General features: G+C 45.4%; 2 protein-coding genes across 3 annotated transcripts in view; one reads left to right on the forward strand and one right to left on the reverse strand.

Annotated features, from left to right (window-relative positions):
* The first annotated feature begins 435 nt into the window (after positions 1–435).
* ASG3 (SNF2 domain-containing protein / helicase domain-containing protein) overlaps positions 436–27,012 on the forward strand; it is a 77,255-nt gene continuing 50,678 nt past the window's right edge. Inside the window, exon 1 of one of the 2 annotated variants that reach the window (XM_086501409.1) lies at positions 436–695. The gene's annotated coding sequence lies outside the window, so the exon portion shown is untranslated. The remainder of the gene's footprint in view (positions 696–27,012) is intronic. The other variant, XM_086501407.1, reaches the window with a different exon arrangement.
* On the reverse strand, positions 5,202–6,395 carry LOC147423335 (uncharacterized). Its single transcript, XM_086501473.1, has 3 exons — positions 5,871–6,395; positions 5,407–5,768; positions 5,202–5,310 (listed from the first exon to the last, which is right to left on the reverse strand). The coding sequence occupies exons 1-3, from the start codon at positions 6,393–6,395 to the stop codon at positions 5,202–5,204; spliced, it is 996 nt and encodes a 331-aa protein (XP_086357599.1).

Consider the following 27,012-nt stretch of genomic DNA (forward strand, 5'->3'; position numbering starts at 1 on the left):
GTGTGTGTGTGTGTGTGTGTGAGAGAGAGAGAGAGAGAGAGAGAGAGAGAGAGAGAGAGAGAGAGAGAGAGATCAACCATTGCACGACCATTTGCAAGATGGGTGAGAATTGGGACGTTGGATCGCTCCAACCGAGGGGGGGGGGCGCAAGATTTTTATAGATGCGGCCTCATATTCTCTTTAGCAATGCGCTAGCGTAGGTGGTTAAGATTGTGGGCGTGGAAGCGGGATGCCCAGTGGTCGAAGGGCATCCGCGACACAGGATGGGCCCTAATATTTTTGCTCTAGTAAGGTTGATCAATGGCAGATTTAACCTGCCGTTGATCTCTCGTCTTTGCCCATGTGATATAGCGACGAGAGAGGTCAAAAGGGAAGGTTCCATGGAATCTTCTTGAGGAAATTTCATAGTGGTCCCCTATTACAGTAACCGTTTCATTTCTCTCTCTCGAAATTTAAAGTCTTGAGCTTGAAGTCAGCTTGGTGATTCCCACGTAAGATGGAGCTCAGCCCACGGGAGAGGTTGGCTGCAGCAGCCGCAATGGCGGGAGCCGATCCCCCGGAGATCCCTCTTTCCGCCCAACATGTAGAAGCGCAGTGCGCTTCCTGGGGCCTGTCTGCACAACTAAAGCCTCATCAAGCACAAGGGGTTTCCTGGCTCATCAAATGCTACCTTCGAGGCATCAACGTGATTCTAGGTCCTCTCTTTTCTTCTCTTCCGCGATCAACATTGTGCCCCCGTGAGAGTATATTTTATTTGCGCTTTATGCTGTAAGCCTTATAATTAGCTTCATCCGTGTCTAATGATGTCTCAAGCTTTCTCGCAAGGTTGTACAAAAGAATATACATGAATACCTCTGTTGACATGTAGCTGAGTGGGCAGGTATGTTCGTGAATGAGCATAGAATTAGCCGTCTGAAACTTTTGCAACAAATTGATAGCCTGCCCAGCTTTTCAAGGTTCCAGTTGTCATTCGATCATGCTTGAAGCCCTTCAAATGTAAGGCTGAGGGTCAAGAGAAGTATCAACTAAAGCTGTAAGCTCCGTTTCAAGAGGAGAGCCACCAGAATCAAGATCATAGTTGCCTATTCATGGGTGTTTTCCTTTCTTAGTGGTTGAGAATAGAAAGGAGGAATAGTCATTCACCATGAGCCCACCATAAAAAAAACTTTAACCAAATTCACCTTCAGCGTTCTCATAGGTTATAGTTGTTGCTTTCAAGAGTGAATACTGGGTCCTATTGTGCCTTGGTTAATTCAATTGAAAGAATCAATGCTTACCTTATCAAGGTGAAGAATTTTTTTCTCTCATCCGACTTCTAGAGCTTCTTGACAGAGATTATCTGCCGATGCATCAAAGTGTCACTATAGACACAATGCCCATAGCAAGGGGCATGAAGACTTTGGATATTGGCCCGATGTAGTTGCGTGCCAAGAGGTATTGGCCCCAAAGACTGGCGACCCTTTCGGTATTTGTTTTTATATTAATCTGGGTACTCACTCTCAGACTCTGTGTCCAGATGCTCTGAGAAGTGAGTTCCAAAGGACTTATTTATTCTTACAAGGGATGCCCAAAAGCAGAGCCCCAAAAGTTAAACTCAAAAGCAATGGCTCCCAAAAGCTGGTAGCACGATTTGCGGAAAATCTGTACTGTTAGCGTAAATCACGGAATTCCGTACGTTGCCACGTTAGCATTTTAGCGCATTCTGCGGCCATCCGTAGAGTGCCACGTCAGCCTGTCGGCGCATTTCTCGGGGGCCTGTTCTGCTGCCACGGGGTGTGTGAGTGTTTATGTCCGGGGGGCTGCCACGTCACTAGTTTGTGACATACCCCCCCCCTCTTGAAAGAATTGTAATCGCCTAATTGTAATCGCCTTCGATTACGCCTGCAAAACAGACAGAGGCCATAAACTGTCTTAGTAGACACTGATCGTTAGTATCGACGCACTAGACACGACACATCTAGCACTTGTACAAGACAACAGTCACATCACAGACATCACACAACATCATTTGACATCACATGACAAATCACAAACAAATCCATTTCAATCTCAGACCATGACCAATCGGCAATGTATTTAATAATCGCATCTAGATCCATTCCGAACCTCACGGATGCCCGATTAACTAATCCGTATTGCAATCATGTCTATAGAGATTTATGAGACCGAAATATTGTAGTCATTTCGTCTTTCAGTTCCTACACTCAAACAAGTCAAGTACAAATCAATCATAGTCATTTTCAGGAATTCCTGTCGTAAAGTCATACAACAGAATACTACTCAGTCCATTAGTATCCTTGAAATCCAAAGGGGACATCAATGACTCTATTCAAAATCAGGGTAATTTGTTGACAAAGGAGCGGAGTGACTCCCCTCTTGTGCAAACCCGTTGCACTAGATTCACCCTCGCTGAATTCGGGGCTCTATCGGAGTAGACTATGCTAAACCGAATGCTTCAAGGTAAAGTTTCAAAATCTGAGGAGTATCTGCTAGGTCCTTCTCCTCCATCCACTTCGCATCCAATGCAGGATAGTTCTTGAATTTAACCAAGAACCGCCTAATCGCTTTATCTTTTATCTTTCTGTCCTTGTGTGCCAAAATCTGTTCTGGAACGAGTATCTCTTCGCTTTCCTGCACTTCAGGTTGCTCATTAGGCTCCCCATCATCGAGCACATCGCCTTTAAAAGGCTTCAATAGACTCACATGAAATGTGAATCTTCCAAGTATCGGGCAGCTTCAGTCTAAAGGAGACATTGTTTATCTTTTCTTTAATCTGGAAAGGGCCATAATACCTCATGCTAAGCTTTGGAAAAGAAAAGCTGCTCCTTTCCCTTTTGTTTTCTTAGGCGTGCCTTCTCAAATTCTCAAAGCGTAAGAGCACCCAATCGTCTTCCTTTAACTTCAAATCGCGACGATGTCAATCTGCTGCCTTTTTATGTCGTTCTTGAGATTTCTCTAAAGCCTCCCGGACCTTGGCAAAAGCAGTGTCCAAGTCCCTCGTGTACCGGTCGGCTTCAATATTCTTATCCTTGGTCTGGGGAATGTTTTGATCTACCAACTGATTCCCTTTTTCCTTTCTTTCCTTGTGCCCTAGGACCTGCGGGTAGCGTCTTTCACTTCCCTTGTCCATTGGCACGTAAGAATCACTCATCGAAACCCTAAGACGCACTATCATCTGATTCCTCTTTCTCTGGAATCCTTTGATGAACTTGCATCTGGTTTCCTTAGTTCGTCGGAACTTGATTCTCCAGAATCCTGTGATGAGTTATCATCTGGTTCCCTTGATTCATTCTCTTCATTGGCAGACTCTTGCCTTTTTGAGGTGGATACTATCCTGCCCATCCCATAAGTCAATGAGCCGGCATGCATTCCAAATCGTTGCTTAGTCATGTTCCATAAGTCTCTGAATGGAGTCAGACTTCTGGTTTAAAGCATAGTCTTGAATCTCTTTGCAAATCATAGCAAAACTGCTCAATCTGGTCTTTCAAAAGTCTCTGCGACAAGTATCCCAAAACCTCTGGCAGTAGTCTCAGAATGTATCTTTCTAAGTCATTTTCAATTGATGCCAAGTCGTGATGACATATTCATCTGCACCGTTCCTTTCAAGTAAGATGCTGCTTGTCGATCCCTAGAATGTTTTGAGAACCGCTCTCCAGAGAAGGCGAGGTCAAACTGTTGTACAAACTCAAGGGCTCAATGGGTGTCGTGGTAGCTTGAAAAAAACATCTAAAACTTGACGGCCTGACTCCCTTTCTTGAACTCCTTGGTTTTCGTGTTGATCTGGTCATTGTCAAAAGAGGACGAGCTCTCCTCCTCTGAACTGCTAGGTGGCCTTCCATGCCCTCTAGACTTCTTTAAAAATGTACTTCAAACAAATCTTGTCTTTGTTGTGTGTCGTTGCAGGCAAACTCCACCAAGGGCAAATACTTTTCCCATTTAGTCTTCTGATCCGATTGCTGTCCAAATGGGCTCAGACATGCCATATATTCAAACAGTTTTGCCAAAGATCAGGCTTAAGTGTCTTCTTTACTGCAGAGCAGTGAGCCGCTTATTGAATTGTTGATGACCATCCAAAGGCCATCATGCCTACTCTTTGTCTTTGGGAGATCAAAGATGAAATCCATTGTAATACTTTCCCAGGGCAGGTGGGAATGGGTAAAGGCTGTAGTAATCCCTGTGCCTTATGCCTGTAAAACTTGGCTTTCTGGCATACTAAACAACCGCGAACAAAGTCGTCCACATCATAGTCACATCGAGACGGGGACGGGTCTCGGGGATGTGGCGGGTCCCGGAGACTGGGACGTGGCAAAACACGCAACGGGGGACGCGACAGGGGACACGCTTTAAAAAACACTACTTCTTTGCAAATTTAATACTGAGACAACAGTGAACACTGAGAGCACCAGCTTGCAAAGAAAAAGTGTGTTTTGCACTCATATTAATAATACCAAAATATAACAAAGGGCGTGCGGCGTGCGCGACACGGTACACCGTTGGTGTGATGATCAAGCATCAATCATCCTCGCCAAAGGGCAAAACATAATGATGTACAAGTGAAGAGCGGATACGTAGAGTTTAGCATAAATGGGAGTCAAAAAGGGAAGGACTTGAGTCAAGACTCAAGACTCAAGACTCAAGAGGTCTAGACTCTAGACTCTCCATGTTGGCCCATGGTGCCAACTGAATGTCAACTGGCTCTGCATAGTCCATTTGATCCAAAATATCATCCTCAAGTGGTGTTGTCTCAATCTCTCCCTCTGCATCTATCTGTGTCTCTGGGATAGGATCATCCTCTGCAAGTGCCCACTCCGCGAAATCATCACTTTGGTCTGACTTGGAAAGCATCTTCAAATTTGATGAGACATATATGAGATCATTGGCTCTCTGCACATCAAGACGATTCCTCTTCTTTGAGGTTACATGAGCATACATACTCCAAAGTTGCTCCAAGCAACTCATAGTGCATGCTTGGCTAGGAATGCGAATAGCCAAATCCTGTAAATCGTCGAATCCCGCCCAAACTCCTCCCACCAAAGAGCACTCCGGTCTCAAATCCAGGTGCTTGTGCATCAGGCATCAGGCATGTGACAAATTTCTTTCCTGTAGACATTGATTTGCCTCCGAATCTCAGTCCTTTCCTTTGGGTCGGGCACAAGGCTCGCAAGGATGGTTTGCCAACCATTTATCACCTCTTTGTCCTTCTATTGGTTCCCTTGTTGGAATTGTGGATCCACTACATAAGCGGCCGCATGAAGAGGAGAATGGTAGGCATTCCACCTTGACACACACAATTCTTGGATCTCCTCGTACCTACGTTATCAAGATTCAAAACAAAGTTACAAACTCAAGAGAGTAAACTTGTAAAGCACAGGGAAAACTTAAAAGTGACTCGTGCAACGTGAATACCTATTGGGGTTGGTCACAAGTTTTTCAAGAGAGTCAATCATGGTGTCCATGGCCTCATATATCTTGCCAATGCAAGGTTTCATGGAATCCAACACCCGCAGGAGGTGGATGATAGGCTTCACCATTTTGGAGATTGTCTTTACTTCCTTCCACCATTCCGCCATGTTGGCCCGTGCTCGGCATGCCACTCCATTGACACTTTTTGACTTGGGCATTGCCAAGAACTCATCACTAATGAAGAGTCCTCTCAATGCCCCACTACATGAACTCAAGCAATGGAGCATAATGAAGTTGAAGGCGAAGCGAGTCTCTGAGTATTTGAGAAGAGCTAGCTTTGACCTCTTTGAAAATTCAGCCCTCACCTATTTAGAAAAATCAAGTTTCAACATTCAAAACGAGAATTGGCCTTCCATATTGAAATTAGATTCGAATTGAAATGAGATTGGTTAACACTTAATGGTTACCTTTTGATGATTATTGACAAAAGTCACCATTGAATTCGCATGCTCAATGACGGGGGAAATCCATTCGAAGGCGCCTATATCTTTGAGAAGATTGTTGAGGCAATGAGCCATGCAATATGTGACCGTGGTTTTTGGATAAAGGGATTCGACGATGGCTCCGGCGGCACGATTGCTATTTTCTCCATCGGTGACGATGGCAATGACATCATGCTTTCCCACCTTCTCAATGGTAAGCACCCACTCCGATACAAGTACTTGCGCACTCTTCCCGGTCCCCGATGCATCATGGGAGTCAATGAAATACATTGCCCCACGAGAATATGCCACCACACAATGAATGGAGCGGTGACGGGTATCACTCCACCCATCCACAATGAGGGATACCCCATTCTTCTTCCATGAAGCCGTTGTGGATGCACATGCCGCCTCCACCATGATTTTCTCCCTGTCAAGAAGAGTGGTGCGCAAGCTCTCCGAAGAGGGAGGGACATATGTGGATCCAAACTTTGTGATCTTCCGTGCCATTTCTTTAAAATATGGAGACCTTTTGTGTCAATAAAAAAGTGTACATGAGTGATGTACATTGTACAAACTAAAGATTAAAGCTTAAGCCTTATAAGTTAAAGTCTATAGAGCTCACCATGCTGCATTGAAAGCAATATGGTCGTGGTAGAAAAATCTTGCTACAGTAACATCTACCTCCTCGTTCAAGGCCGGTTTCCAACTATCTCCAAGAGTTGGTTGCCGCTTGGGTGGACGAGAATGAGGGAAAGATGACGGTAAAGGGTTGGTAGAGAGTGGAGGTGGGTGGTTGTCGCCGGTGCCGGTTGATGCACAAAATGATGCCGAAGAAGGGGATGCCGATGCTCGGATGAAAGCCGCCGTGGCCATCTCCGTGGGATTCACCGTGCGACGCTTGATACGATTCTTCTTGGCTTCTTTGATATCTTCAAGAGTCTTCTCAAGGTTTAGGAGCTTTTGCTTCTCCTCTTCCAAGCCGATCTGCGGGCAAAATTAACTTGATGTCCTTTTTCGTGAAGGAAGTGGGCGCGCACCTTCCTCACGGAACCATTGCGTTCGTAGCCACAATGACGGCACTTCCATGGCTTGCTGCCACCTCCAACACCGGACTTGGGAGCAATTTTTACCTCATTCCACCATGTCATGTGAAGTCGGCGGAGGAAGGGGGTTGAGAAGCCGCGGCGAGGCCGGAGGAAGGAGAAGGAGGAGGGCCTTAGAGAAGCTTCGAATCCATATTGAGATGCCATTGATGATAGATATTAGAGAAAGCTCGAACAGAAGGAAAGAGGGGTAGGCTTCAAGGCTCAAGCCTTCGACTTGGAGAGGAGGGGAGATGGGAGAGAGAGAGAGAGAGAGGAGAAGGAGATTCGAGATACTCAAGGGGGGAGGGCAACTTGGCTCTTGTAAAGTTGCAAGGCTTGGGCAATGGGAAGTTGCCTTGAGGCTTGGGTATGAGCCTTGAGGTGGGTATGAGCCACTTGAGCCTTGGGTGCTCTTAAATAGAAAGCGTCCCCCCCCCCCCCCCTCCCCCCCAAAATGAAATGCCCTATGAGCGTTTGAAATTTGAATTTCAAATTTTAAAACTCCCCCCGTTGCCCACGTGCCATCTGTCCGCGTCCCATCCGGATGTGTCATCGGGGACATGCGTCCCACCCCCCGTCCCCTATGATGGACGTCCCCCCGTACCAAAACTGCGTCCCCCGTCCCTCGTCCTGGCGTCCCCCGCCTCGTCCCCGCAGATAAGGGCCGTGTCTCCCCGTCCCCTGTTTCTATGGTCCATATCCTTCTTGAGTCTCGGCCAAAAGAAATAACGCTCCACACCTTTCAAGGTGGAGTCGATGCTGTGGTGACCCGCAAAAGGAAAATTTTTTCCCTCAACGGCTTTGCGACGCACAACATTGTTTTCTTCATCAAGTAGCCATCCCCTATGGAATATCCCGCTACTATTTCGCGGCTCGCCATTCTGTATTTGAGTGAAAACATCGAAAAAATCCGGATCGGTGGCGTACTGATCAACCATATCCTCGAAGCTTCTATGATGAATCGCGGATATAGCCAAGACTAGCGGCTCAAAGCATCTGCCACCAAGTTTTTCTGTCCCTGAACATGGACAATTTGGAAGTGAAACCATGACAAAATGTGAGCCCACCGCATCTGCTTTTCCGAAAGCTACTTCTGTGACAAGGAGTAGCGTAAACTCTGATGATCAGTGAAGACCGTAAAATCGGCTCCGAGTAGGTAATGTCGCCACTGAGTAAGAGCATGGATTACTGCCAAAAGCTCTTTCTCATAAATCTGTGCTGTCAATTCTGGCCTCGAAAACAATCGGCTTTCATAGGCAATCACATGGCCTTCTTGCATTAAGACTGCTTCGAGACTACGACCACAAGCATCACAATATACTTTTGTAACAGACTTGGACACTCCAGGTCGAGAATCTACCGTGACAACACAAATAATCACTTCAAAACAATTCACAGTTCACAATTGATTCGACACTGGCCCGACGGAGTTCTGTGCCTAGAGATATTGGCCCCAAAGACTGGCGCCCCTTTCGGTATTTCTTTTTGTATTAATCTGAGTTCAAAGTACAAGAGTGCGGGCAGGCGCTCACACTCAGACTCTGCGTCCAGATGCTCTGAGTTGTGAGTGGCCTACCCACTTATTTAAAGAGTACAAGGGATGCCAAAAGCAGAGCCCAAAAGCTGAAAATCAAAAGCCCAAATAAAGCAAAGGCTCTTTCTCTCTCTTGCTTGTAAAATAAAGCAAGTTCCAAAAAGCTGTCCATAAATAGCTTTTAAAAATAAAGCAGAAGAGCTCTCTCTCTCTCTCTCTTTCTTCCATAAAATAAAGCAAAGGAGTTCTCTCTCTTTCTCAACTTGAGTGGAATAAAGCAAGCTTCAAAAGCTTGTCCAAAAGCATTCAAAAATCTGCCGCAAAACGCTGCCACGTCAGCAGTATGGACCTTCGCAAACTGCGCCGCAATTTTCGGGCCTTACCGTACGGTGCAGCCACGTCATCCCTTCAGCTTGCCACGTCAGCCTGCAGCCGCAGTTTTCCAGGAGCAGGCAGTAGGAGTGTATGTGTTGTGGGCACGCCACGCCACAGGTTTGTGACATACCCCCCTCTTGAAAGCATTGTAATCGCCCTCGATTACGCCTGCAAAACAGACAGAGGCCATAAATTGTCTTAGTAGACACTGACTGTTAGTACCGACGCACTAGGAATACACATCTAGCACATGCACCAATCGACAGTCACATCACACGACATCACTAGACATCACAGGACATCACATGACAAATCACATTCAACATTCATTCGGATCTTAGACCATGATTTATTGGCAATGCAGTTATCAAACGCATCTAGATCCACTCGACCTCATCGATGCCCTATTGACTAACCCCTATTGCAACCATGTCTATTCGAGATCATTCAAACCAAAATGCTGCAGTCATTTCGTCTATTAGTTCCTGCACTTAAAAACAAGTCAAGAACAAATCAGTTTGATATTCCGGAATTCCATTTCATAAAGTCATACAACAGAATATTGTCAACTCTCAGTATCCCTGAAGCTCAAAGAGACATGAGTGACTCTAGTATTCTAAAAATCAAGGCATCTGTTGACAAAGGAGCAGAGTAACTCCCCTCTTGTGCAACCCACTGCACTAGATCTCCGACCAAGCTGAATTCTGGGTTCCATTTGGAATAGACTATGCTAAACCAAAAAGCTTCAAGGTAAAGGTTGACAATTTGAGGAGTATCTCCTAGGTCCTCCTCCTCCATCCACTTCACATCCAATGCAGGATAGTTCTTGAATCTAACCAAGAACCGCCTTCGTAGTTTACCCTTATTCTTTCTGTCCTTATATGCCAAAATCTGTTCAGGAACAAGGATCTCCTCGTTTTCTTCCACTTTGGGTTGCTCATCTGGCTCCCCATCTTTAGGCACATCACCTTTAAAAGGTTTCAAGAGACTCACATGAAATGCACTGTGAATCCTCCAAGTGTTAGGCAGTTTGAGTCAGAAGGAGACATCATTGATCTTTTCGGAGATCTGGAAAGGTCCGTAGTATCTCTCACTAAGCTTTGGAAAAAGCCTCTCCTTTCCCTTCTTCTTTCTCAGGCGTGCTGTCACAAAGTGATGATGTGGCGGGCAGCAAAAACCCTAAAATTCTTGCAAACCTGAATTTTTGCCAAAAACCCTAATTTTTGGAATCGTGGAGGCGAATTTTAAGAAATAAAATAAAAAAATAAAAAAATTATGAGCGACGCAATCGTAGCTTTTTGCTATGCAAGGATTTTGGATGAGAGAAAGAGTTGAATTGCTTTATTTTAACTCTCATTGAGAGAGAGAGAGAATTTGCTTTTGCTTTCAAGCTTTTGGGGCTCTGCTTTTGGGCATCCCTTGTAATCTTTAAATTAATGGTGAGGGCCTCACTTCTCAGAGCATCTGGACGCAAAGTCTGAGAGTGAATCCCGACCCACTCTCTTGTACTTTGAACTGATTAATATAAAAAGAAATACCGAAAGGGGCGCGAGTCTTTGGGGCCAATATCTCTAGGCACGGAACTCCGCTGGGCCAGTGCAAATCTATTGTGATCTGTGAATTGTTTTGAAGTGGTTATTTGGTGCTGTCGCGGTTGATTCTTGACTTGGAGTATCCAAGTCTGTTACACGTGCCTTCTCAAAACGTAAGAGCACCCAATCATCCTCCTTCAATTTCAAATCGCGACGACGGTGATCCGCTGCCTTTTTTTGTCGTTCTTGAGATTTCTGCAAAGCCTCGCGGACCTTGGCAAAAGCTGTGTCTAAGTCGCGCGTATACTCATCAGCTTCAAAAATCTTATCTTTCGTGCTTAGGAAGGGTGGAACCTTCACAGCACCTTCAATAATCTCAAATGGCGCCTTCCCCGTCGAAGAGTGTATCGTGTTATTGTAGGCAAATTCCACCAAAAATGAAAGATAAAAAATGAAATCCATTGCAATACTTTCCCATGGGCGGGTGGGTATGGGCAAAAACTGTAACAATCCCTGTGCTTTATGCCTGTCAAACTTGACTTTCTGGCATACTAAAGCAACTGCGCACAAACTCGTCCACATCCTTCTTGAGTCTCGGCCAAAAGAAGTATCTCTCTACTCCTTTCATGGTGGTAGCAATGCTGCGGTGACCCGTAAACGGTGGACAGTGGCATTCAATCATAACCTTTTCCCTCAACGACTGTGTAACGCACAACATGGTTTTCCTCATCAAGTAGCCATCCCGAATGGAATATCCCGCTATTGTCTCTCCATCCTGTATGCGTGTGAAAACGTCTGCAAAATCTATATCTGTGGCATACTGGTCGACCATATCCTCGAAGCTCCTACGATGTATCGCGGAAATAGCCAGAACCAATGGCTTTTGAGACAAAGCATCTGCCACCAAATTCTTCTGTCCCTGAACATGGACAATCTGGAAGTGAAACTGTGACAAGATGTTCGCCCACAGCATCTGCTTTTTCGATAGCTGCTTCTGTGACAAGCAGTAGCGTAAACTCTGATGGTCTGTAAAGACAGTAAAATCGGCTCCGAGTAGGTAGTGCCGCCACTGAGTAAGAGCATGGATAACCGCCAAAAGCTCTCTCTCATAAATTTGTGCTGTCAATTCCGGCCTTGAGAACGATTGGCTCTCGTAAGCAATGACATGGCCTTCTTGCATTAAGACCGCACCCAGACTACGACCACAAGCATCACAATATACTTCAAATGACTTGCAAGTCCAACAAAGTCAAAACTGGTCCCATAGTCAGTTTCTCTTTCAAAGTCTCAAAGGCAGTCACCTCTGTGAGTCCCCACGAGAAAGGGACTCCTTTCTGTGTCAAGATATGTAAAGGGGAAGCAACCTCTGCAAACTTTCGAATGAACCGCCTATAGTACAAACACAATCCGAAGAATCTTCTAACTTCATGGACATTCTTTAAATCGGGCCAATCACGGATAGTGTCTATCTTGGGCGGATCCATCTGCACTCCTGTTGCTGACACAATGTGTCCCAAAAAGTGTATCTCTGGTAGGAAAAATTCACTTTTCTTCGCATTAATCACTAACTTGTGATCTCGTAATGCCTGAAAGACCTGAAGCAGATGAACTCTATGTTCTGCCTCATCCTTGGAGAAAACAATGATATTGTCAAAGAAAGTGCCAACAAAGAGCCTTAACTCTCAAAAAACCCTGTCCATCATCCGGTTAAATGTCGCAGGCATTGGTTAAGCCAAAAGGCATCACCAAAAACTCAAATTACCCAAAAGTCGTCTGGAAGGCTGTCTTGTAGACGTCTCCCCGCGTGATTCGGATTTGATGATATCCACTTTTCAAGTCGATCCTGCTAAAGCACGAGGATCCCTGAAGTTGGTCAAGTATATCATCGATTCTAGGAATCGGAATCTGTTCTTGATGGTGATTTTGTTGAAAGCTCTATAATCGATGCACATTCTCCAAGATCCGTCTTTCTTCAAAACGGACAACACTGGAGAGCAATACGGTGAAGTACTAGGCTGGACAAGACCCTTTTCTAAGAGGTCTTTCACTTGGTTCATAATCTCTTTGTTCTGGTCTCGGCTCACACTGTAAGGTGGCCGGTTCGGTGGCGTGCTTCCAGGTAGCAAATCAATGGTATGATCTTCAGGACGAGTGGATGGTAACCTACCTGGCAGGCCCTCTGAGAAGCAATCGGCATGAGAGTGGAGAAAATCTTGGCGTTCTTTATCATGTTTAGACATATTTGTCCTATCTTCTTCACTCAACTCTTTCATAAAGATCGAGTAAACAAACAGACTGGATTTCATTAGTTTTGAAATGGCCGAAGCCGATACAATAGGGATTGACTCACCCTTAAGTTTTATATCAAGTACAATGGTTCTGCCCTTCTCTGTGGTCAATGTCGCTTTCCTCGCCCGATAGTCAATCACGGCGTTGTTCTTGTGGTACCGGGGAATTCCCAAGAGGACATCACAACCTTCCAAAGGCCTTATGTAAAAGTCCTCATGCCCCAAATACCCCTGACAATGCAACCGAAGTTTGCCAATGACAGGTGTAATGGCTACGTCCTTGCCGGGTGTTGCTAGAACTGCCTCCGCAAATGGTCCCATCCGATCGGGAGTGATCTCGAGCCGCGCCGTCGATTCCGGTGAAATGAAGTTGGCCTTGGCTTCTCCATCAAAGAAGATAAGGACTTCTTGGTCTTTCACTTTGCCCCAAGCTCTGCAAAGTTCCGTCCATTGTGCTGGGATCGGTACCCATGCAATCTCGAACCAGTCCTGTTTTCATCTTGCCTTTTCTTCCACGTTCCTCAATTGCTCTCGAACTCTCAGGCCTTTTGTCGTCCTTGTCGTTCTGTTCTTTCTGTGCCTTTTTAGGGCACTTTGCGGAGATACGTCCAGTTTTCCCGCATCCGAAGCACTTCCCTTACCTGATGTAGCGAGCTCTCTCCTGAGGAGCGAGTTTGGGTCGTGCATCTTTCTTTTCTGGACCGCTCTTCCTCTTTCTACTTTCATTTGTCGAAGTCTGTTCGGCTCTTTGTGTCATGATCTCATCGGTGGGGTAGGTCAAACTGCCTGAGTGAATGGCAAAACCCCGTTTCGCATGACTCATCAACTCCTGAATGGAAGCCGACTTTTGTTCCAAGCAGTGATCTCGGATCTTTGTAGGTAGACCCAAGGTAAACCGCTCGATCTATTCCTTAAACAAGATCTTCTTAAATGAAGAGGCGGGTAGAAAAGAGCTCCAGAATCTCTCGCAATAAGCGTTCACTGTATCCTTCTTGGTCATCTGAAGATGGTTCCAAGCAGTTCGTATATCGCGTTCATACTCTTGAGTCAGCCAAGAAGAAATAAAAAGCCTCTTGAATTTCAGCCATTTAACTGGTGCAGTCTTGTTTAATAGAAGCGTGGACCACCAAGTTCGAGCATTCCCCTTAGAGTAAGAGGTAGCTCTCTGAATCTTAGACTGCTCTCAGTAATGCCCTCCGCGAAAGCGATATCAAACTGCTATATAAAAGACAAAGCCTTCGAAGCATCTCTATAACCAGAAAACGTGTCAAATTTAATTGACCGTCCACCTTCCTTAACTCCCGGACTTTCTTGCTTGTCTTCCAAAAAGTCATATTGGTTGGCTTTGTAAAAATTCTTCTTCTTTGCGTAAAAGTTGCTGTCATCAGAGTCCGAACTGTCTGTAGACGAGTCCTCAGTAGAACTGTCAATCACGGGGCTAAGATTTAGACTTCTTTGCCTTTTTCTTGCCCTTTCCGAAGTGTTGCCTTTTGCCTTTTCTGTCTTCTTCGCTCGAGTCAGATGAGCTAGAAGGACTGTCAAAAGAAGAAGAAGAAGAAGAATTGGGTACTCCTTCAAATCGAACACGCTTCTTCTGCTTTCTTGCCTTTTCAAAAGTAGACAGATGACCCAAATAACCTGGAAAGTCAGTGCCTTTCTTCTGCTTTTTGTCGTGCTTTTTAACTTTGTTCTGTGCGTCAAAAAGCTGAGCAATTCATGCATCAACCACCTCTTCTAATTCTTTCTCTGTATACTTCCTGGGAGTAGGAGGTTTCTTGAGAGCGGGTTTGGGGGGTGATTTTGTGGTCTTCTGCCACTGCGTATGCACCTCATCGAATGAGGTCTCGGTCATATATTTTGCAAATTTTGGATCCTTGGCAAAATTGAGCATCATCTTTGTTGCGTCGCCGATCAATCGTTGACGCTCCATCTCTCGACACTCCGCGAGAGTAGGCCGAGGCTGGTCGTACTCCTTGCCTGAATCTTCGTTGTGATCCCTTCCCGCATCTCCGGATCCAGAGGGAGTTGACTGATCTTTGCTTGAAGCCATAAGTGCCGTGGAAAAAAGAATTTGGGATCGGATTTCCCGTAGAAGAGAAATCGGCCGTGCTTAGATACCACTGTAACAGACTTGGACACTCCAAGTCGAGAATCTACCGCGACAGCACAAATAATCACTTCAAAAACAGTTCACAGTTCACAATTGATTCGACACTGGCCCGCCGGCGGAGTTCCGTGCCTCCCAAAGACTGGCGCCCCTTTCAGTATTTCTTTTTGTATTAACCTGAGTTCAAAGTACAAGAGTGCGGGCAGGCACTCACACTCAGACTCTGCGTCCAGATGCTCTGAGTTGTGAGTGGCCTACCCACTTATTTAAAGAGTACAAGGGATGCCAAAAGCAGAGCCCAAAAGCTGAAAATCAAAAGCCCAAATAAAGCAAAGGCTCTTTCTCTCTCTTGCTTGTAAAATAAAGCAAGTTCCAAAAAGCTGTCCATAAATAGCCTTTAAAAATAAAGCAGAAGAGCTCTCTCTCTCTCTCTCTCTCTCTCTCTCTCACAACTTGCGTGGAATAAAGCAAGGTTCAAAAGCTTGCCCAAAAGCATTCAAAAATCTGCCGCACAACGCTGCTACGTCAGCAGTACAGACCTCCGCAAACTGCGCCGCAATTTTTGGGCCTGACCGTATGATGCAGCCACGTCATCACTTCAGCTTGCCATGTCAGCTTGCAACCACAGTTTTCCAGGAGTAGGCAGCAGAGAGTGTATGTGTGTGTTGTAGGCATGCCATGTCACAAGTTTGTGACAACTTCAAATGACTTTTGCAAATCTGGCAAAGTCAATACTCGTCCAGTAGTCAATTTTTCCTTAAGTGTCTGAAAGGCAGTCACCTTTGTCGGTCCCGACAAGAAAGGGACTCCTTTCTGAGTCAAAATGTGCAAAGGGGAAGCTACCTCTTCAAATTTCTGAATGAATCGCCGGTAGTAAGAACACAAGCCCAAGAAGCTTCTAACTTCATGAACATTCTTCAAGTCAGGCCAATCGCGGATAATGTCACTTTTGGTCGGATCCATATGTACCCTTTTTGTTGAGACGATGTGTCCCAAGAAATGTATCTTAGGCAAGAAAAACTCGCTCTTTTTCACATTTGTAAGCAATTTATGCTTCCTCAGTGTCTGAAAAACCCACAAATGATCGGTATTCTTTGAGAATCCAAAAAGTCGTCCTGAAAGTTGTCTTGTAGACGTCTCCAAGAGCAATGCAGATCTGATGATAATCACTCTTCATATCAATTCGGCAAGTAGAATTCTGAAGTATGTCGAGTATATCATCGATCCTCGTAATGTGGAAATCTGTTCTGGTTCATTGTTTCTTTATCTTCGTTTGGCCGTTTCGGTGGTGTATCAATCATGTGATCTTCATGATGTAAAGGAGGCAACTCGCTTTATACGCCTTCAGAGAAACAGTCAGCCCCTATTGCAAAAAATCTTGTCGTTCTTTTTCGAGGCAAAACATATTCAACCTTCAATCATCATTCAGTTCTCTCAAGCATCATTTAGTTCTCTCAAGAAAATCGAGTAAAGAAACTGAATTTCATCAAGTACAATCTCTTTGCCCTTCATTTGTCAAAGTCGCTTTCTTAGCCCGATAGTCAACCACGACGTTGTTCTTGTGGTACCAAGGGATCCTCGGAGGACATCACACCCTTCCAAAGGTATGATATAACAGTCCTCGTGCCTAAACACCCTTGACATTGCAAAGAAGTTTGCCAATGATCGGTGTAATGGCAACATCCCGTTCGGGTGCCGCTAAAACTGCCTTCGCTTGTGGCCTCAGCCTGTCGGGCGTAATTCCAAGGTGAGCCGCCAATTCAGGTGAAAAGAAGTTGGCCTTGGCTCCTCCATCAAAGAAAATGAGGGCTCCCTTTTCTTCCGCACTCGGCTGCTGCTCTGCAACTCTCAAATTTATCTTCTGGGGTCCTTTGGTTCATCTTCTTTTCAAGAGTTCTTGTCCATCTTTTTTGCCGAGTATAGGTTCTGCTTTTCTGTACTCGTCTGTCCTTTCGACTTTCCTCCTGACCTGAGAGGAGAAGGAATGGCCACACGTCATCTCGAGTAAATTGTATCAATCGGGTAATCCTTCAGGTGTTTCGCCAATCTCGGTTCGCTGGAGTACTTCATCAATCTGTTCACACATATGCCAGTCTGCAATTGACGTTTGTACTCCATTTTGGCAAACTTGTCCGCCGATTTTTTTTTGCCCAAATCTTCAATCTTCTCTCCGTTCTCGCACTGGATTTTCAACTTTTCTTTGCCTTCCCATTGAGAGGTGTCATCTATGTGAGATTTTTCACGAGAATCCATGTGTAATATGGGATTCTTTATGTCTTTATGTCCTGTAAGACAGAGCGATGAAGACGGGAGTGCGCCCGATGCGCGATGTATGAAGGGTGGGAGTGCTTAATAAGTCTTGGGTCGGGGCACGACGCTTCTTTCCCAAAAATTGTGTGCGTTGCAAAAAGGATCGGATCCTTCGTAGAAGAAGAATCTTTCTATGCTCTTAACCACTGCAACAAACTTGGACACCCCAAGTCAAGATTCTACCGCGACAAAGCAGAGATTCACTTCAAAACAGTTCACAAAAAACGACATGGCCCGTTGTAGTTCCGTGCCAGGAGGTATTGGCCCCAAAGACTGGCGCCCCTTTCGGTATTTATTTTTATATTAATCTGTGTGCAAAGTACAAAGACCCCGCGAGTGCTCATTGTCAGTCTCTGCGTCTAGATGCCCTGAAGAGTGGGCCTTTGGGCTTATTTATTCTTACAAGGGATGCCCAAAAGCAAAGCCCCAAAAGTTAAACTCAAAAGCAATGGCTCCCAAAAGCATCTCAAACTTAAAAGCATTAATTCCCAAAAGCCGGCAGCGCGATTTGCAAAAAATCCGTACTGTCAGCGTAAATCAGGGAATTCTGTACGTTGCCACGTCAGCATGTCAGCGCATTCTGCGGCCGTCTGTACAGTGCAAGGTCAGCCTGTCGTCGCATTTCCGGGGGGCTTGTTCTGCTGCCATGTGGCATTTGCCGCAGGGTGTGTGTGAGTTTATGTTCGGGGGCCTGCCACGTCACCAGTTTGTTACAGCAATTCTCTCTTTCCTACGGGAAGTAAAATGCGCCAAGTCCTCTCATTCTTAGACTTTGCAAAAACACATGCTCTTTGAGTGCTTCTTCCTATCTCCTATGTTTTATAATCTGCTAACCTATAAGTAATGTTAAGTAGGCAAGGAAAAGAACAATGTTCTTGGAGAACCTTCTCATCATAGCCATATAATGCAAGTTTATGTACATATATACATCTCAAATGTTGCCTCTCTCGCTTGTTGGGAACTTTTGGGTTTCATAGCCATGTGTCCTTGAGAGTGAAGCTATTTCCATGTTTTTGATTAAATTGGGAGCCTTGGAGACGGGCAATGCTTCTCCAAAGAGCTTCAACCAAATGCGTGGTGTATAGTTTTCTGTAATCAAAGAAGTTCCTTTTGGGGGGGCTTGCTTCAAGAAATCTGGCCCTCACTGCATTTTATTCTTCTCGTGCTCTCACATACCCCTCTTTATGAAAATCTGATTTTCCTCTCTCTCTCTCTCTCTCTCTCTCACACACACACACACACACACACACACACATATCATAGGTTCTATAGATGGATTGGAGTGAGCAGCGGAAGGTGGAGAGAGAGAGAGAGAGAGAGAGAGAGAGAGAGAGAGAGAGAGAGAGAGAGAGAGAGAGAGAGAGAGAGAGAGACAATGGCGATGGGCACACAAGAGACATATGGAAAAGGCTGGCAAGCCCGAATAACTCCAGATGGCAAATAACTGCCGTGTACAAGATGGCAAGATGAATGGGAGAGGGCATCCCCCCCTCCTATATATAGGAGAATAGGGAGTAGATAGGGCAGACCAGAAGCCCCAACGACCATGCACAAAAAATCCATAAATGAGGAAAAAAATGGAAAAGGACCAGAATAGGTCCGGCCGGGCAAAGTGCTAAGCAAAACCCTAAATGTGCCTGAAGATCCTTGTCCAGTAGGTGTACGGGTGGCCAAACCATAATCAAGGGCCAGTGCACGTGATGTGTGTGAAGCCTGTAGGTAGGGTGCGAAGCATCTGGAGATGAAGAATCTAACACCCCACTCAACAACGGATGCAGAGTCGCTGAGGAAGAAGATGCAACATGCGTGGCAAATCTGGATTGTGAAAAGAAGAAGCGCCAGCCAAACAAAAAACGACGAACTGTCCACACCAATGTGATGATTTGCGAAGCTAGGTCAGGCTGATCAAGTCGCACAAGGAAGTTGATGGAGAGGCTAGTCACAGAACAAGTCGCTGAAGAGGATATATGAGGAAAAGATGGAAGACGAGCAGGGAGCTCATCGGTGGAGGTCAGCTGAAGAGAGAGACGGAAGAGAGAGAACCCTCCCTGAAGCAGAGCACTATAACACAAAAGGTTAGAAGGCCAAGGTGGTAAACCGGCAAACTCCAAGCCAAAAAGTGATCGCGATCATAAGAGAGAAGGAGGTGGATGAAACTAGAGGGTAAAGCCATCGGCCCGTGAAGGGCTTGTTAGGTGCAGCGGACTGAATGTTGTATTTTCTCAAGATTAGTGATCTTTATTGCTCAAGGTTCCTTTTAGTTCTTTAGGGAAAGAGAGAGCTTTCCGTCTTGTAGAGTGCTGTGGTCACGAACAAAGTGAGTGGATATTGTGCGTGCAAGTGAATGAGACTGAGAAAAGGAGAGAGAAGAGATACAACACCCGAGAGGTTGTAAAACCCTCCTCCGAAGGCCCCACTCTCGTCGGCGAGAGTGGTCTAACTTGATTGCACAAAGGTGTACAATGCGAATGCAATGGACTGATGCAACGGGACTATGCCGATGACGACGACGGTGATGACGACGGCGACTTGATGGCTGAAATCTGAGATCTTCTAATCGCTGAATTCTGGGACTGTTTCGGTGGCTGAAAATGATTGTCTTGGCTGCGTTTTTATGGCTGAAAATGCGGGAACATCTGCAACCAACTTGGGGGGAATCTGCTACGTTTCTATATGCTGAATTCTGAGTTTTTCTCCCTGCTGAAACTGCAGCTTTCCTAGCGTTAGTGCTGGGGCTGAAATCGCTGAGACATGCTGTAGTCTTGCTGGCGTTTTTGGATGAAAAACGCTGGCTGAAGTAGGGCTTTTCTGCAAATGAAAAATGCTAATGCTGATGGTCTTTGCGGCGAGCATGCAAGGGGGAACAAGCGGGAATCTGATCTGATAGGAATCGCCAAGGACCTGCTAGATTGGGCTGCGATGGCTGTCCTGGAAACGCCAAGGAAAGGGATCACGGTGGCGATGAGGGTCATGAGGGGGGGGTACTGCTGAGAAGTTGCCTATTGAGCGGGGAGCTCCTGCTGCCTCTTCTGCCATTTAGTGCTAACTTGGATTTGCTTATATAGAAACTTAGCAAAATTGCCCTACCTACTTTTGTTGGAAAGTCACTTAAAAATAATAAGTGAAAATAACCAAAAATAGGAATATAGGCTAAATGCACTGGAAAATTCCCCTAACTGATGCTAATGGATTCTGATGGGAATTCCGATGATCATGCTGTGTGCAACCGGAGGATATGCATCTATGCTAAGTGACTGGGCATGCACGGTCTACGAATAGACTCACAAAAGTACCAGATCACTGCTAATCTAAATTGACCGAACTGACCGAATTGACTGCTGTGGTATAGCTTGTCCACGGACACATAGGGTTGGGATGTGTCACGTGACATCCCCTCCTTTTCAAAGTGAGGTACTGGTACGGAACTGTATGGCGTCGAGGGAGATCGCCAACAGCATCCGGAATCCTAGAAGGGACTCGTCGCCGGCCCACTCTGATGTGTGGGTCGTGCGGTACTTGAACTTCATAAAGGTCTGCAACACTTGCTTCTTTGGGCCGCGCCGAAAGCGACTCAAAGTCTTCTGAATCTCCTTTCTTGCTTCAACTTTGTCTAGAGTCCTGCTTCTTTCGTCTTCAAAAATCTCTATGGCTGAAAATTCCTAAAACCATCTCCAACACAAAACCATGAACATACCCATTCCATGTAAAGTGAAGGAAAAAAATCTTGTCTTCTCTAAAGACTGTGTATGCAATGTAGATGAACATAGAGATGGAGTGACAACCCGTTTATCAAACACATGCAAACAATGAGATCGAATCTTTCTCTTATGATGTAGAGCAATCAACTGTGGCAATTCACAACAGAAATGCGCATGCTTGGTGCTCATACTTTCATGTGCTCTTTCGGAAACTGTGTCATGCCAAGGAAGAGACATGGAATGCGACTTCTTTACATACAGACTTTTCAGCTTTTCATGAACAATCCGCATACATTCGTGCTCATCCATGAGAGAAACGTGCTCAACATACAATATGTCATGCCTAGGAAAAGGGATCACATAAGGATGCTGACTAAAATACAGGAAACGGTCACGAATGAAACACTCGAACAATGCGTGCGTATCAATCATGCGAACACATAATACTTCCTGTGATGGTTCTTTGGACCAAGGCTCGAGAGCCAAGATCGCTTTGTCGGGATCTATCTAGCTTCTTGTGGGGGATCTGTGGACCTCGACTCGAAAGCCAAGATCGATTCTTCTTGAATGATCGAATCGTCCTGTGGGGGTTCTTTAGACCTCGACTCGAAAGCCAAGATCGGATCTTCGTGATTGATCGAATCTACAACGAGGTTAGTTTCGCTAGGAAAAGCATCCACTAACACATCATCCTTGTGAACAATCACATCCTCTTCATGCAACTCATCATGCTTGTGAGAAATCACATCTTGATCATGCAAATCATCATGCTTTTCATTGTCATCCAAATCATTATGCAAATCATTGGCATCCAAATCATCATGCTTATCATTGTCATTCAAATCATCATGCTTATCATTGACGTTAGTGGGGATGTCGTGGTATTTAGTCAATACTATGCATGATGGAGCTGATGGTTATATTGTCTCGTGGGTGACTACCATGAGTCTATACCTTGCACTTTCCTTCAAGGGTGAATATGGGTATATCCTGGATTCATCTAGGTATATTTTTTAGTCGTATAGCGGACATGCAGACCTCACATTGTGAAGTTTTCGTCCGAGTTACGACCTGTTGATATTGTGCTAATTCTTTCTATCTTTTGTGGTGCATATGCCCTATCAACTACCTTTTCTTTTGTGCTAATTTTTCCAATTTAACGCTTCTCTTAGTGCTAGGCTTCATTATGGCTGAGTCTGCCCTTGATCTCCGGAGTCATGACAGAAACTCAGCACGCTGAACTTTGTGTTGATGTATGCTCATGTGTGTGTGCGTGTGGTGTGTGTTGTGTTTGGGAGCATATGTTTGTACCTAGTTCTACACCCACTATTGGGCACTGACGACGTTAGTGGGGATGTCGTGGTATTTAGTCAATTCTATGCATGATGGAGCTGATGGTTATATTGTCGCGTGGGTGACTACCATGAGTCTATACCTTGCACTTTCCTTCAAGGGTGAATCTGGGTATATCCTGGATTCATCTAGGTATATGCTTCAAACAATAATGCAAATCTTGTGTCATGCTGTGGAGAAGAAGAGACTGAGACAGTCTCCTTTCAGTGATTCTGTGCAAAGTACGTCTGTACTTGAGAAAAAAGTCGCAAGAACTCTTTGTTTTGTCGGTCGCTCTGTTCTTGTATTGCTTTTCTTTCCGCTTTGTCTTCTGTGTTCCATTTCTGCTTTTCTTTCTTTGCATTCACGATCAAATTTTGCCATTCTTTTTGCATTTCTTGCTTCGCGTTCTAACTTCCTTTCCAGAAACAACTGCTTCAACTCCTCCATAGGAGTTGGTGCAATCTTTGTCGTAGATGGGGAAGGGTCGGAAAAACCTCCTGGTGGGGAAAATTCTTCTTCGCCTCTCTCATGCTCATCACCTCCAAGCGAAGTATCCATTCCGCTTCGAGTGATGACCATTCTGAAGTCGTGGGTTCTTGTGGTCTAGGTTCTTAAGTTCTCGAGGAACTTGGGTTCTTGGGGGGTCTTGGGTTCTTAAGTTCACGAGGAACTTGGGTTCTTGAGGTTCTTGAGGTCCTTGATTCGTGAGAATCTAGGGTTCTTGAGGTTCTTGAGTTCTTGGGGTCCTTGATTCGTGAGAATCTAGGGTTCTTGAGGTTCTTGAGTTCTTGGGGGTCTTGGGTTCTTGGGGTTTTCTTTCGCTTGCAAATCGCATTGGAGAAGGATCTTCTCTTCACCCGAGTTCTACCCTTTTCTGCGGCAGTGTGACATGAAACGTTTCGTGGTTTCGCCTGTTTCGGGGTTTCGAAACGTTTCGTTTCAGGGCACAAAAATTATGAAACAGGTTTCATAGAAATACATTTAAATAAAGATATAAAAATATATATTTATTTATATATGCATGCATGCATGTATGGATGTATGTATGTAAGTATGTATCTATGTATGGATGGATGGATAGATTAAAGATTCATGTGTGTGTGTGTACATACGGACTAGTAAACTGGTTCTATTATGTACTCTTATTAGTGTTTATACACATACATATGCATATGTATAAGCACACGTGTATAATAGACATACATACATACATATACGTGTGTACATATATACATATATGTACGTATGTATATGTATGTACAATGTGCATAAAAGAGAGGCAATAGTGCACAGAGAGTACAAAAAAATCTTTTTAAACTACTGAAATTAAAAAAAAATAGCTAAATTTTTTCAAACGTGTGTACATATATACATATATGTACGTATGTATATGTATGTACAATGTGCATAAAAGAGAGGCAATAGTGCAAACAGAGTACAAAAAAATCTTTTTAAACTACTGAAATTAAAAAAAAATAGCTAAATTTTTTCAAAAATTGACTTTTTTTTTTTTTTTTTCCGGGCAGTTTCCCGTTTCGTGAGTTTCGCCGAAACGTTTCGTCCGTTTCGGGGTTTCGAGGTTTCATACCTATGAAACGCGTTTTTATGTCACACTGTTCTGCGGGCGCACCCCTTGGCGGCCTTGCGCTCACACCAAGGTTGCTTTTTCCCACCTCACGTCGATTGGCCGGCTGCTAAGTGCACGGTCCGCTCTCAATGAGTGAAAAGAGACACAAGGGGAGGCTGGACAAGCCCTTCTTTCTTGGGATTCCTGTCACTCTTCAACAAAACACGATTAGGAATCGCCACGCTCAAGTAAACTTGGGTTCGTGTGATCGCAACAAGCAAAAAAAATTCCTGTGGTTCTTCCCTTGAGTAATGCAGAACACTTCCAAAGCTCTGATACCAATGTTAGGTGCAGCGGAATGAATGTTGTATTTTCTCAAGATTAGTGATCTTTATTGCTCAAGGTTCCTTTTAGTTCTTTAGGGAAAGAGAGAGCTTTCCGTCCTGTAGAGTGCTGTGGTCACGATCAAAGTGAGTGGATATTGTGCGTGCAAGTGAATGAGACTGAGAAAAGGAGAGAGAAGAGATACGACACCCGAGAGGTTGTAAAACCCTCCTCCGAAGGCCCCACTCTCGTCGGCGAGAGTGGTCTAACTTGATTGCACAAAGGTGTACAATGCGAATGCAATGGACTGATGCAACGGGACTATACCGATGACGACGACGGCGACTTGATGGCTGAAATCTGAGATCTTCTAATCGCTGAATTCTGGGACTGTTTCGATGGCTGAAAATGACTGTCTTGGCTGCGTTTTTATGGCTGAAAATGCGGGAACATCTGCAACCAACTTGGGGGGAATCTGCTACGTTTCTATATGCTGAATTCTGAGTTTTTCTCCCTGCTGAAACTGCAGCTTTCCTAGCGTTAGTGCTGGGGCTGAAATCGCTGAGACATGCTGTAGTCTTGCTGGCGTTTTTGGATGAAAAACGCTGGCTGAAGTAGGGCTTTTCTGCAAATGAAAAACGCTAATGCTGATGGTCTTTGCGGCGAGCATGCAAGGGGGAACAAGCGGGAATCTGATCTGATAGGAAACGCCAAGGACCTGCTAGATTGGGCTGGCGATGGCTGTCCTGGAAACGCCAAGGAAAGGGATCACGGTGGCGATGAGGGTCATGAGGGGGGGGTACTGCTGAGAAGTTGCCTATTGAGCGGGGAGCTCCTGCTGCCTCTTCTGCCATTTAGTGCTAACTTGGGTTTGCTTATATAGAAACTTAGCAAAATTGCCCTACCTACTTTTGTTGGAAAGTCACTTAAAAATAATAAGTGAAAATAACCAAAAATAGGAAAATAGGCTAAATGCACTGGAAAATTCCCCTAACTGATGCTAATGGATTCTGATGGGAATTCCGATGATCATGCTGTGTGCAACCGGAGGATATGCATCTATGCTAAGTGACTGGGCATGCACGGTCTACGAATAGACTCATAAAAGTGCCAGATCACTGCTAATCTAAACTGACCGAACTGACTGAACCCTGCTGTGGTGTAGCTTGTCCACGGACACATAGGGTTGGGATGTGTCACGTGACAGGGCTAGAGATGGCGGTGGCAGACGTCTATCGAGAAGTCGTCCCATTCTCAGGATCGGAATCCTTCTTGCGGTCATGCCACCGTTTATAACATTTTGCTGCATAATGACCTCTCTTCCACAATAGGTACAAATAATGTCAAGGCGAGGAGGTGTACAACCAGGTCCAGACTGTCCGGGAGCAGTACCACCCCTATTGGATGTAGAAACCAATGCAGTAGAACCCGCAGAGGCGTCTGAGGTGGCTCTGTTCTAAATGCGCGAAGCTATCTGCTGCAAGAGCTCCTCCCAAGTGATAGGAGTAGGGCACGTGGAGGAAGTAAGTGACTGGAACAAGGAATCATAAGTTTCGGGAAGCTTGAGCAGCACCCGAGTTGCCTAGTCGAAAATGATGAACCTGTAAGTCCATCAAAGTCTTTTCCAGAGCGAGGATCCTTCCGGGTTTCTTTGGCTCGTACATGTGCAGTGGTGTGAGAGCGTAAAGACGTCAACACGCTATCCACACAGTTGATGAGTAAGAAAGAGTAAACTCTGCGATGGTTAAGATTCCATTGATCCACCATAACATGTGTAACCACAGTACTTGATCCGCCAGAAGCAGTACCATGAGAAGAAGTAGATGAGGAGCCAGCACATGTAACTACAGAAGAAGTGGTAGCTGATGATGTCGATGTAGGAGTAGGAGCAAGGCTGGGACACACGGCATTGGTGGCAGGATCGGTAAGCCAGTCCCAAAGGTCAAACTGCATAAGCATCACCATGATTTCATATTCTAGACGACAAAGTTGAAACCGTTAAGATTTTCGCCAGGAGGAACGATGGGCATGGCTGGGAGTGTTGCCATAGATACAAACAAAAAATCAGCAGAGAAGTCTAGTGTGTAAATGTCAGAGGCAAAGGTGAGGACACGATCGGAAAACCACACCAAATAGGACGCCAAAAAACCGCGAAGTAGGGGTCACGTGACGGGAGAGGCAAAGGGAAACCCGAAGGGATGCCGATGAAGCAAAGTCAAGGTGCTGTCCAAACCTGAAATCGCAGCAAAAGGGAGCTTGAAACACCGCGAGAACGTAGGGGTTTGAGCAAAAACGCCAGATGATGAACACCGGATGCCCAGAAGGTAAGGCGAGGGCTGTAAATACACCAAAACGGGCTGAAAATCAGGAAGTAGTTGATTGGGAAGTCGCGGGCAAAGTCACGTGAGGGTTCAACTTCCAAGCGGGGAAACCAAGGGGCAAGGAGCGGGGCTCCGGTTGTCCAAGATCGGCAAGAAGAAAACGCTGAAGTGAAGGTTAAAAAACGCTGGTCCAATGGTGTCCTTACTGCCACAAAAAACGCTAGGAATGTTGGCTGCTTGTCTTGCCCAAAAACGCAAGCTGGCTGAAAAAACGAAGATGCAAGGGAGTCTCTCCTGCAAAAAACGCTAGGCCAAGGATGGGAAAAAAAAAACGCTGGTGCAAAGGACAGGCAGTAGGTGGCGATGAGGCAGAGGGAGGGAGGTGCGCCAACAAAGGGTGCAGGAGATGATGCTCGCCACCAAAAACGCTAGGGCTGCCAACAAAAACACTGGATCCCAAAAACGCTAGAGGAAGAAGAAGCACTTCTTTGGATGGAAATCTCCGCAGTGTCCTCCCAGGTGTAGGCGATGGCAGATCCAAGCCTAGAGCTTTGATACCATGTCAAAGTGAGCAGCGGAAGAGAGAGAGAGAGAGAGAGAGAGAGAGAGAGAGAGAGAGAGAGAGAGAGAGAGAGAGAGAGAGAGTGG

The sequence above is a fragment of the Adiantum capillus-veneris genome, chromosome 26, assembly GCF_014529385.1.
Source record: "Adiantum capillus-veneris isolate H3 chromosome 26, ASM1452938v2, whole genome shotgun sequence".
NCBI lineage: Eukaryota > Viridiplantae > Streptophyta > Polypodiopsida > Polypodiales > Pteridaceae > Adiantum > Adiantum capillus-veneris.

Bases quoted from the DNA above. Each gene is read 5' to 3' on its own strand.
- LOC147423335 (XM_086501473.1), bottom strand. From the start codon at position 6,395: ATGGCACGGAAGATCACAAAGTTTGGATCCACATATGTCCCTCCCTCT. The intron at 5,769-5,870 runs GTAACCATTAAG...TTTTCTAAATAG, and splicing joins TTGTCAATAATCATCAAAAG to GTGAGGGCTGAATTTTCAAA. The intron at 5,311-5,406 runs GTATTCACGTTG...TTGATAACGTAG, and splicing joins CTTGTGACCAACCCCAATAG to GTACGAGGAGATCCAAGAAT.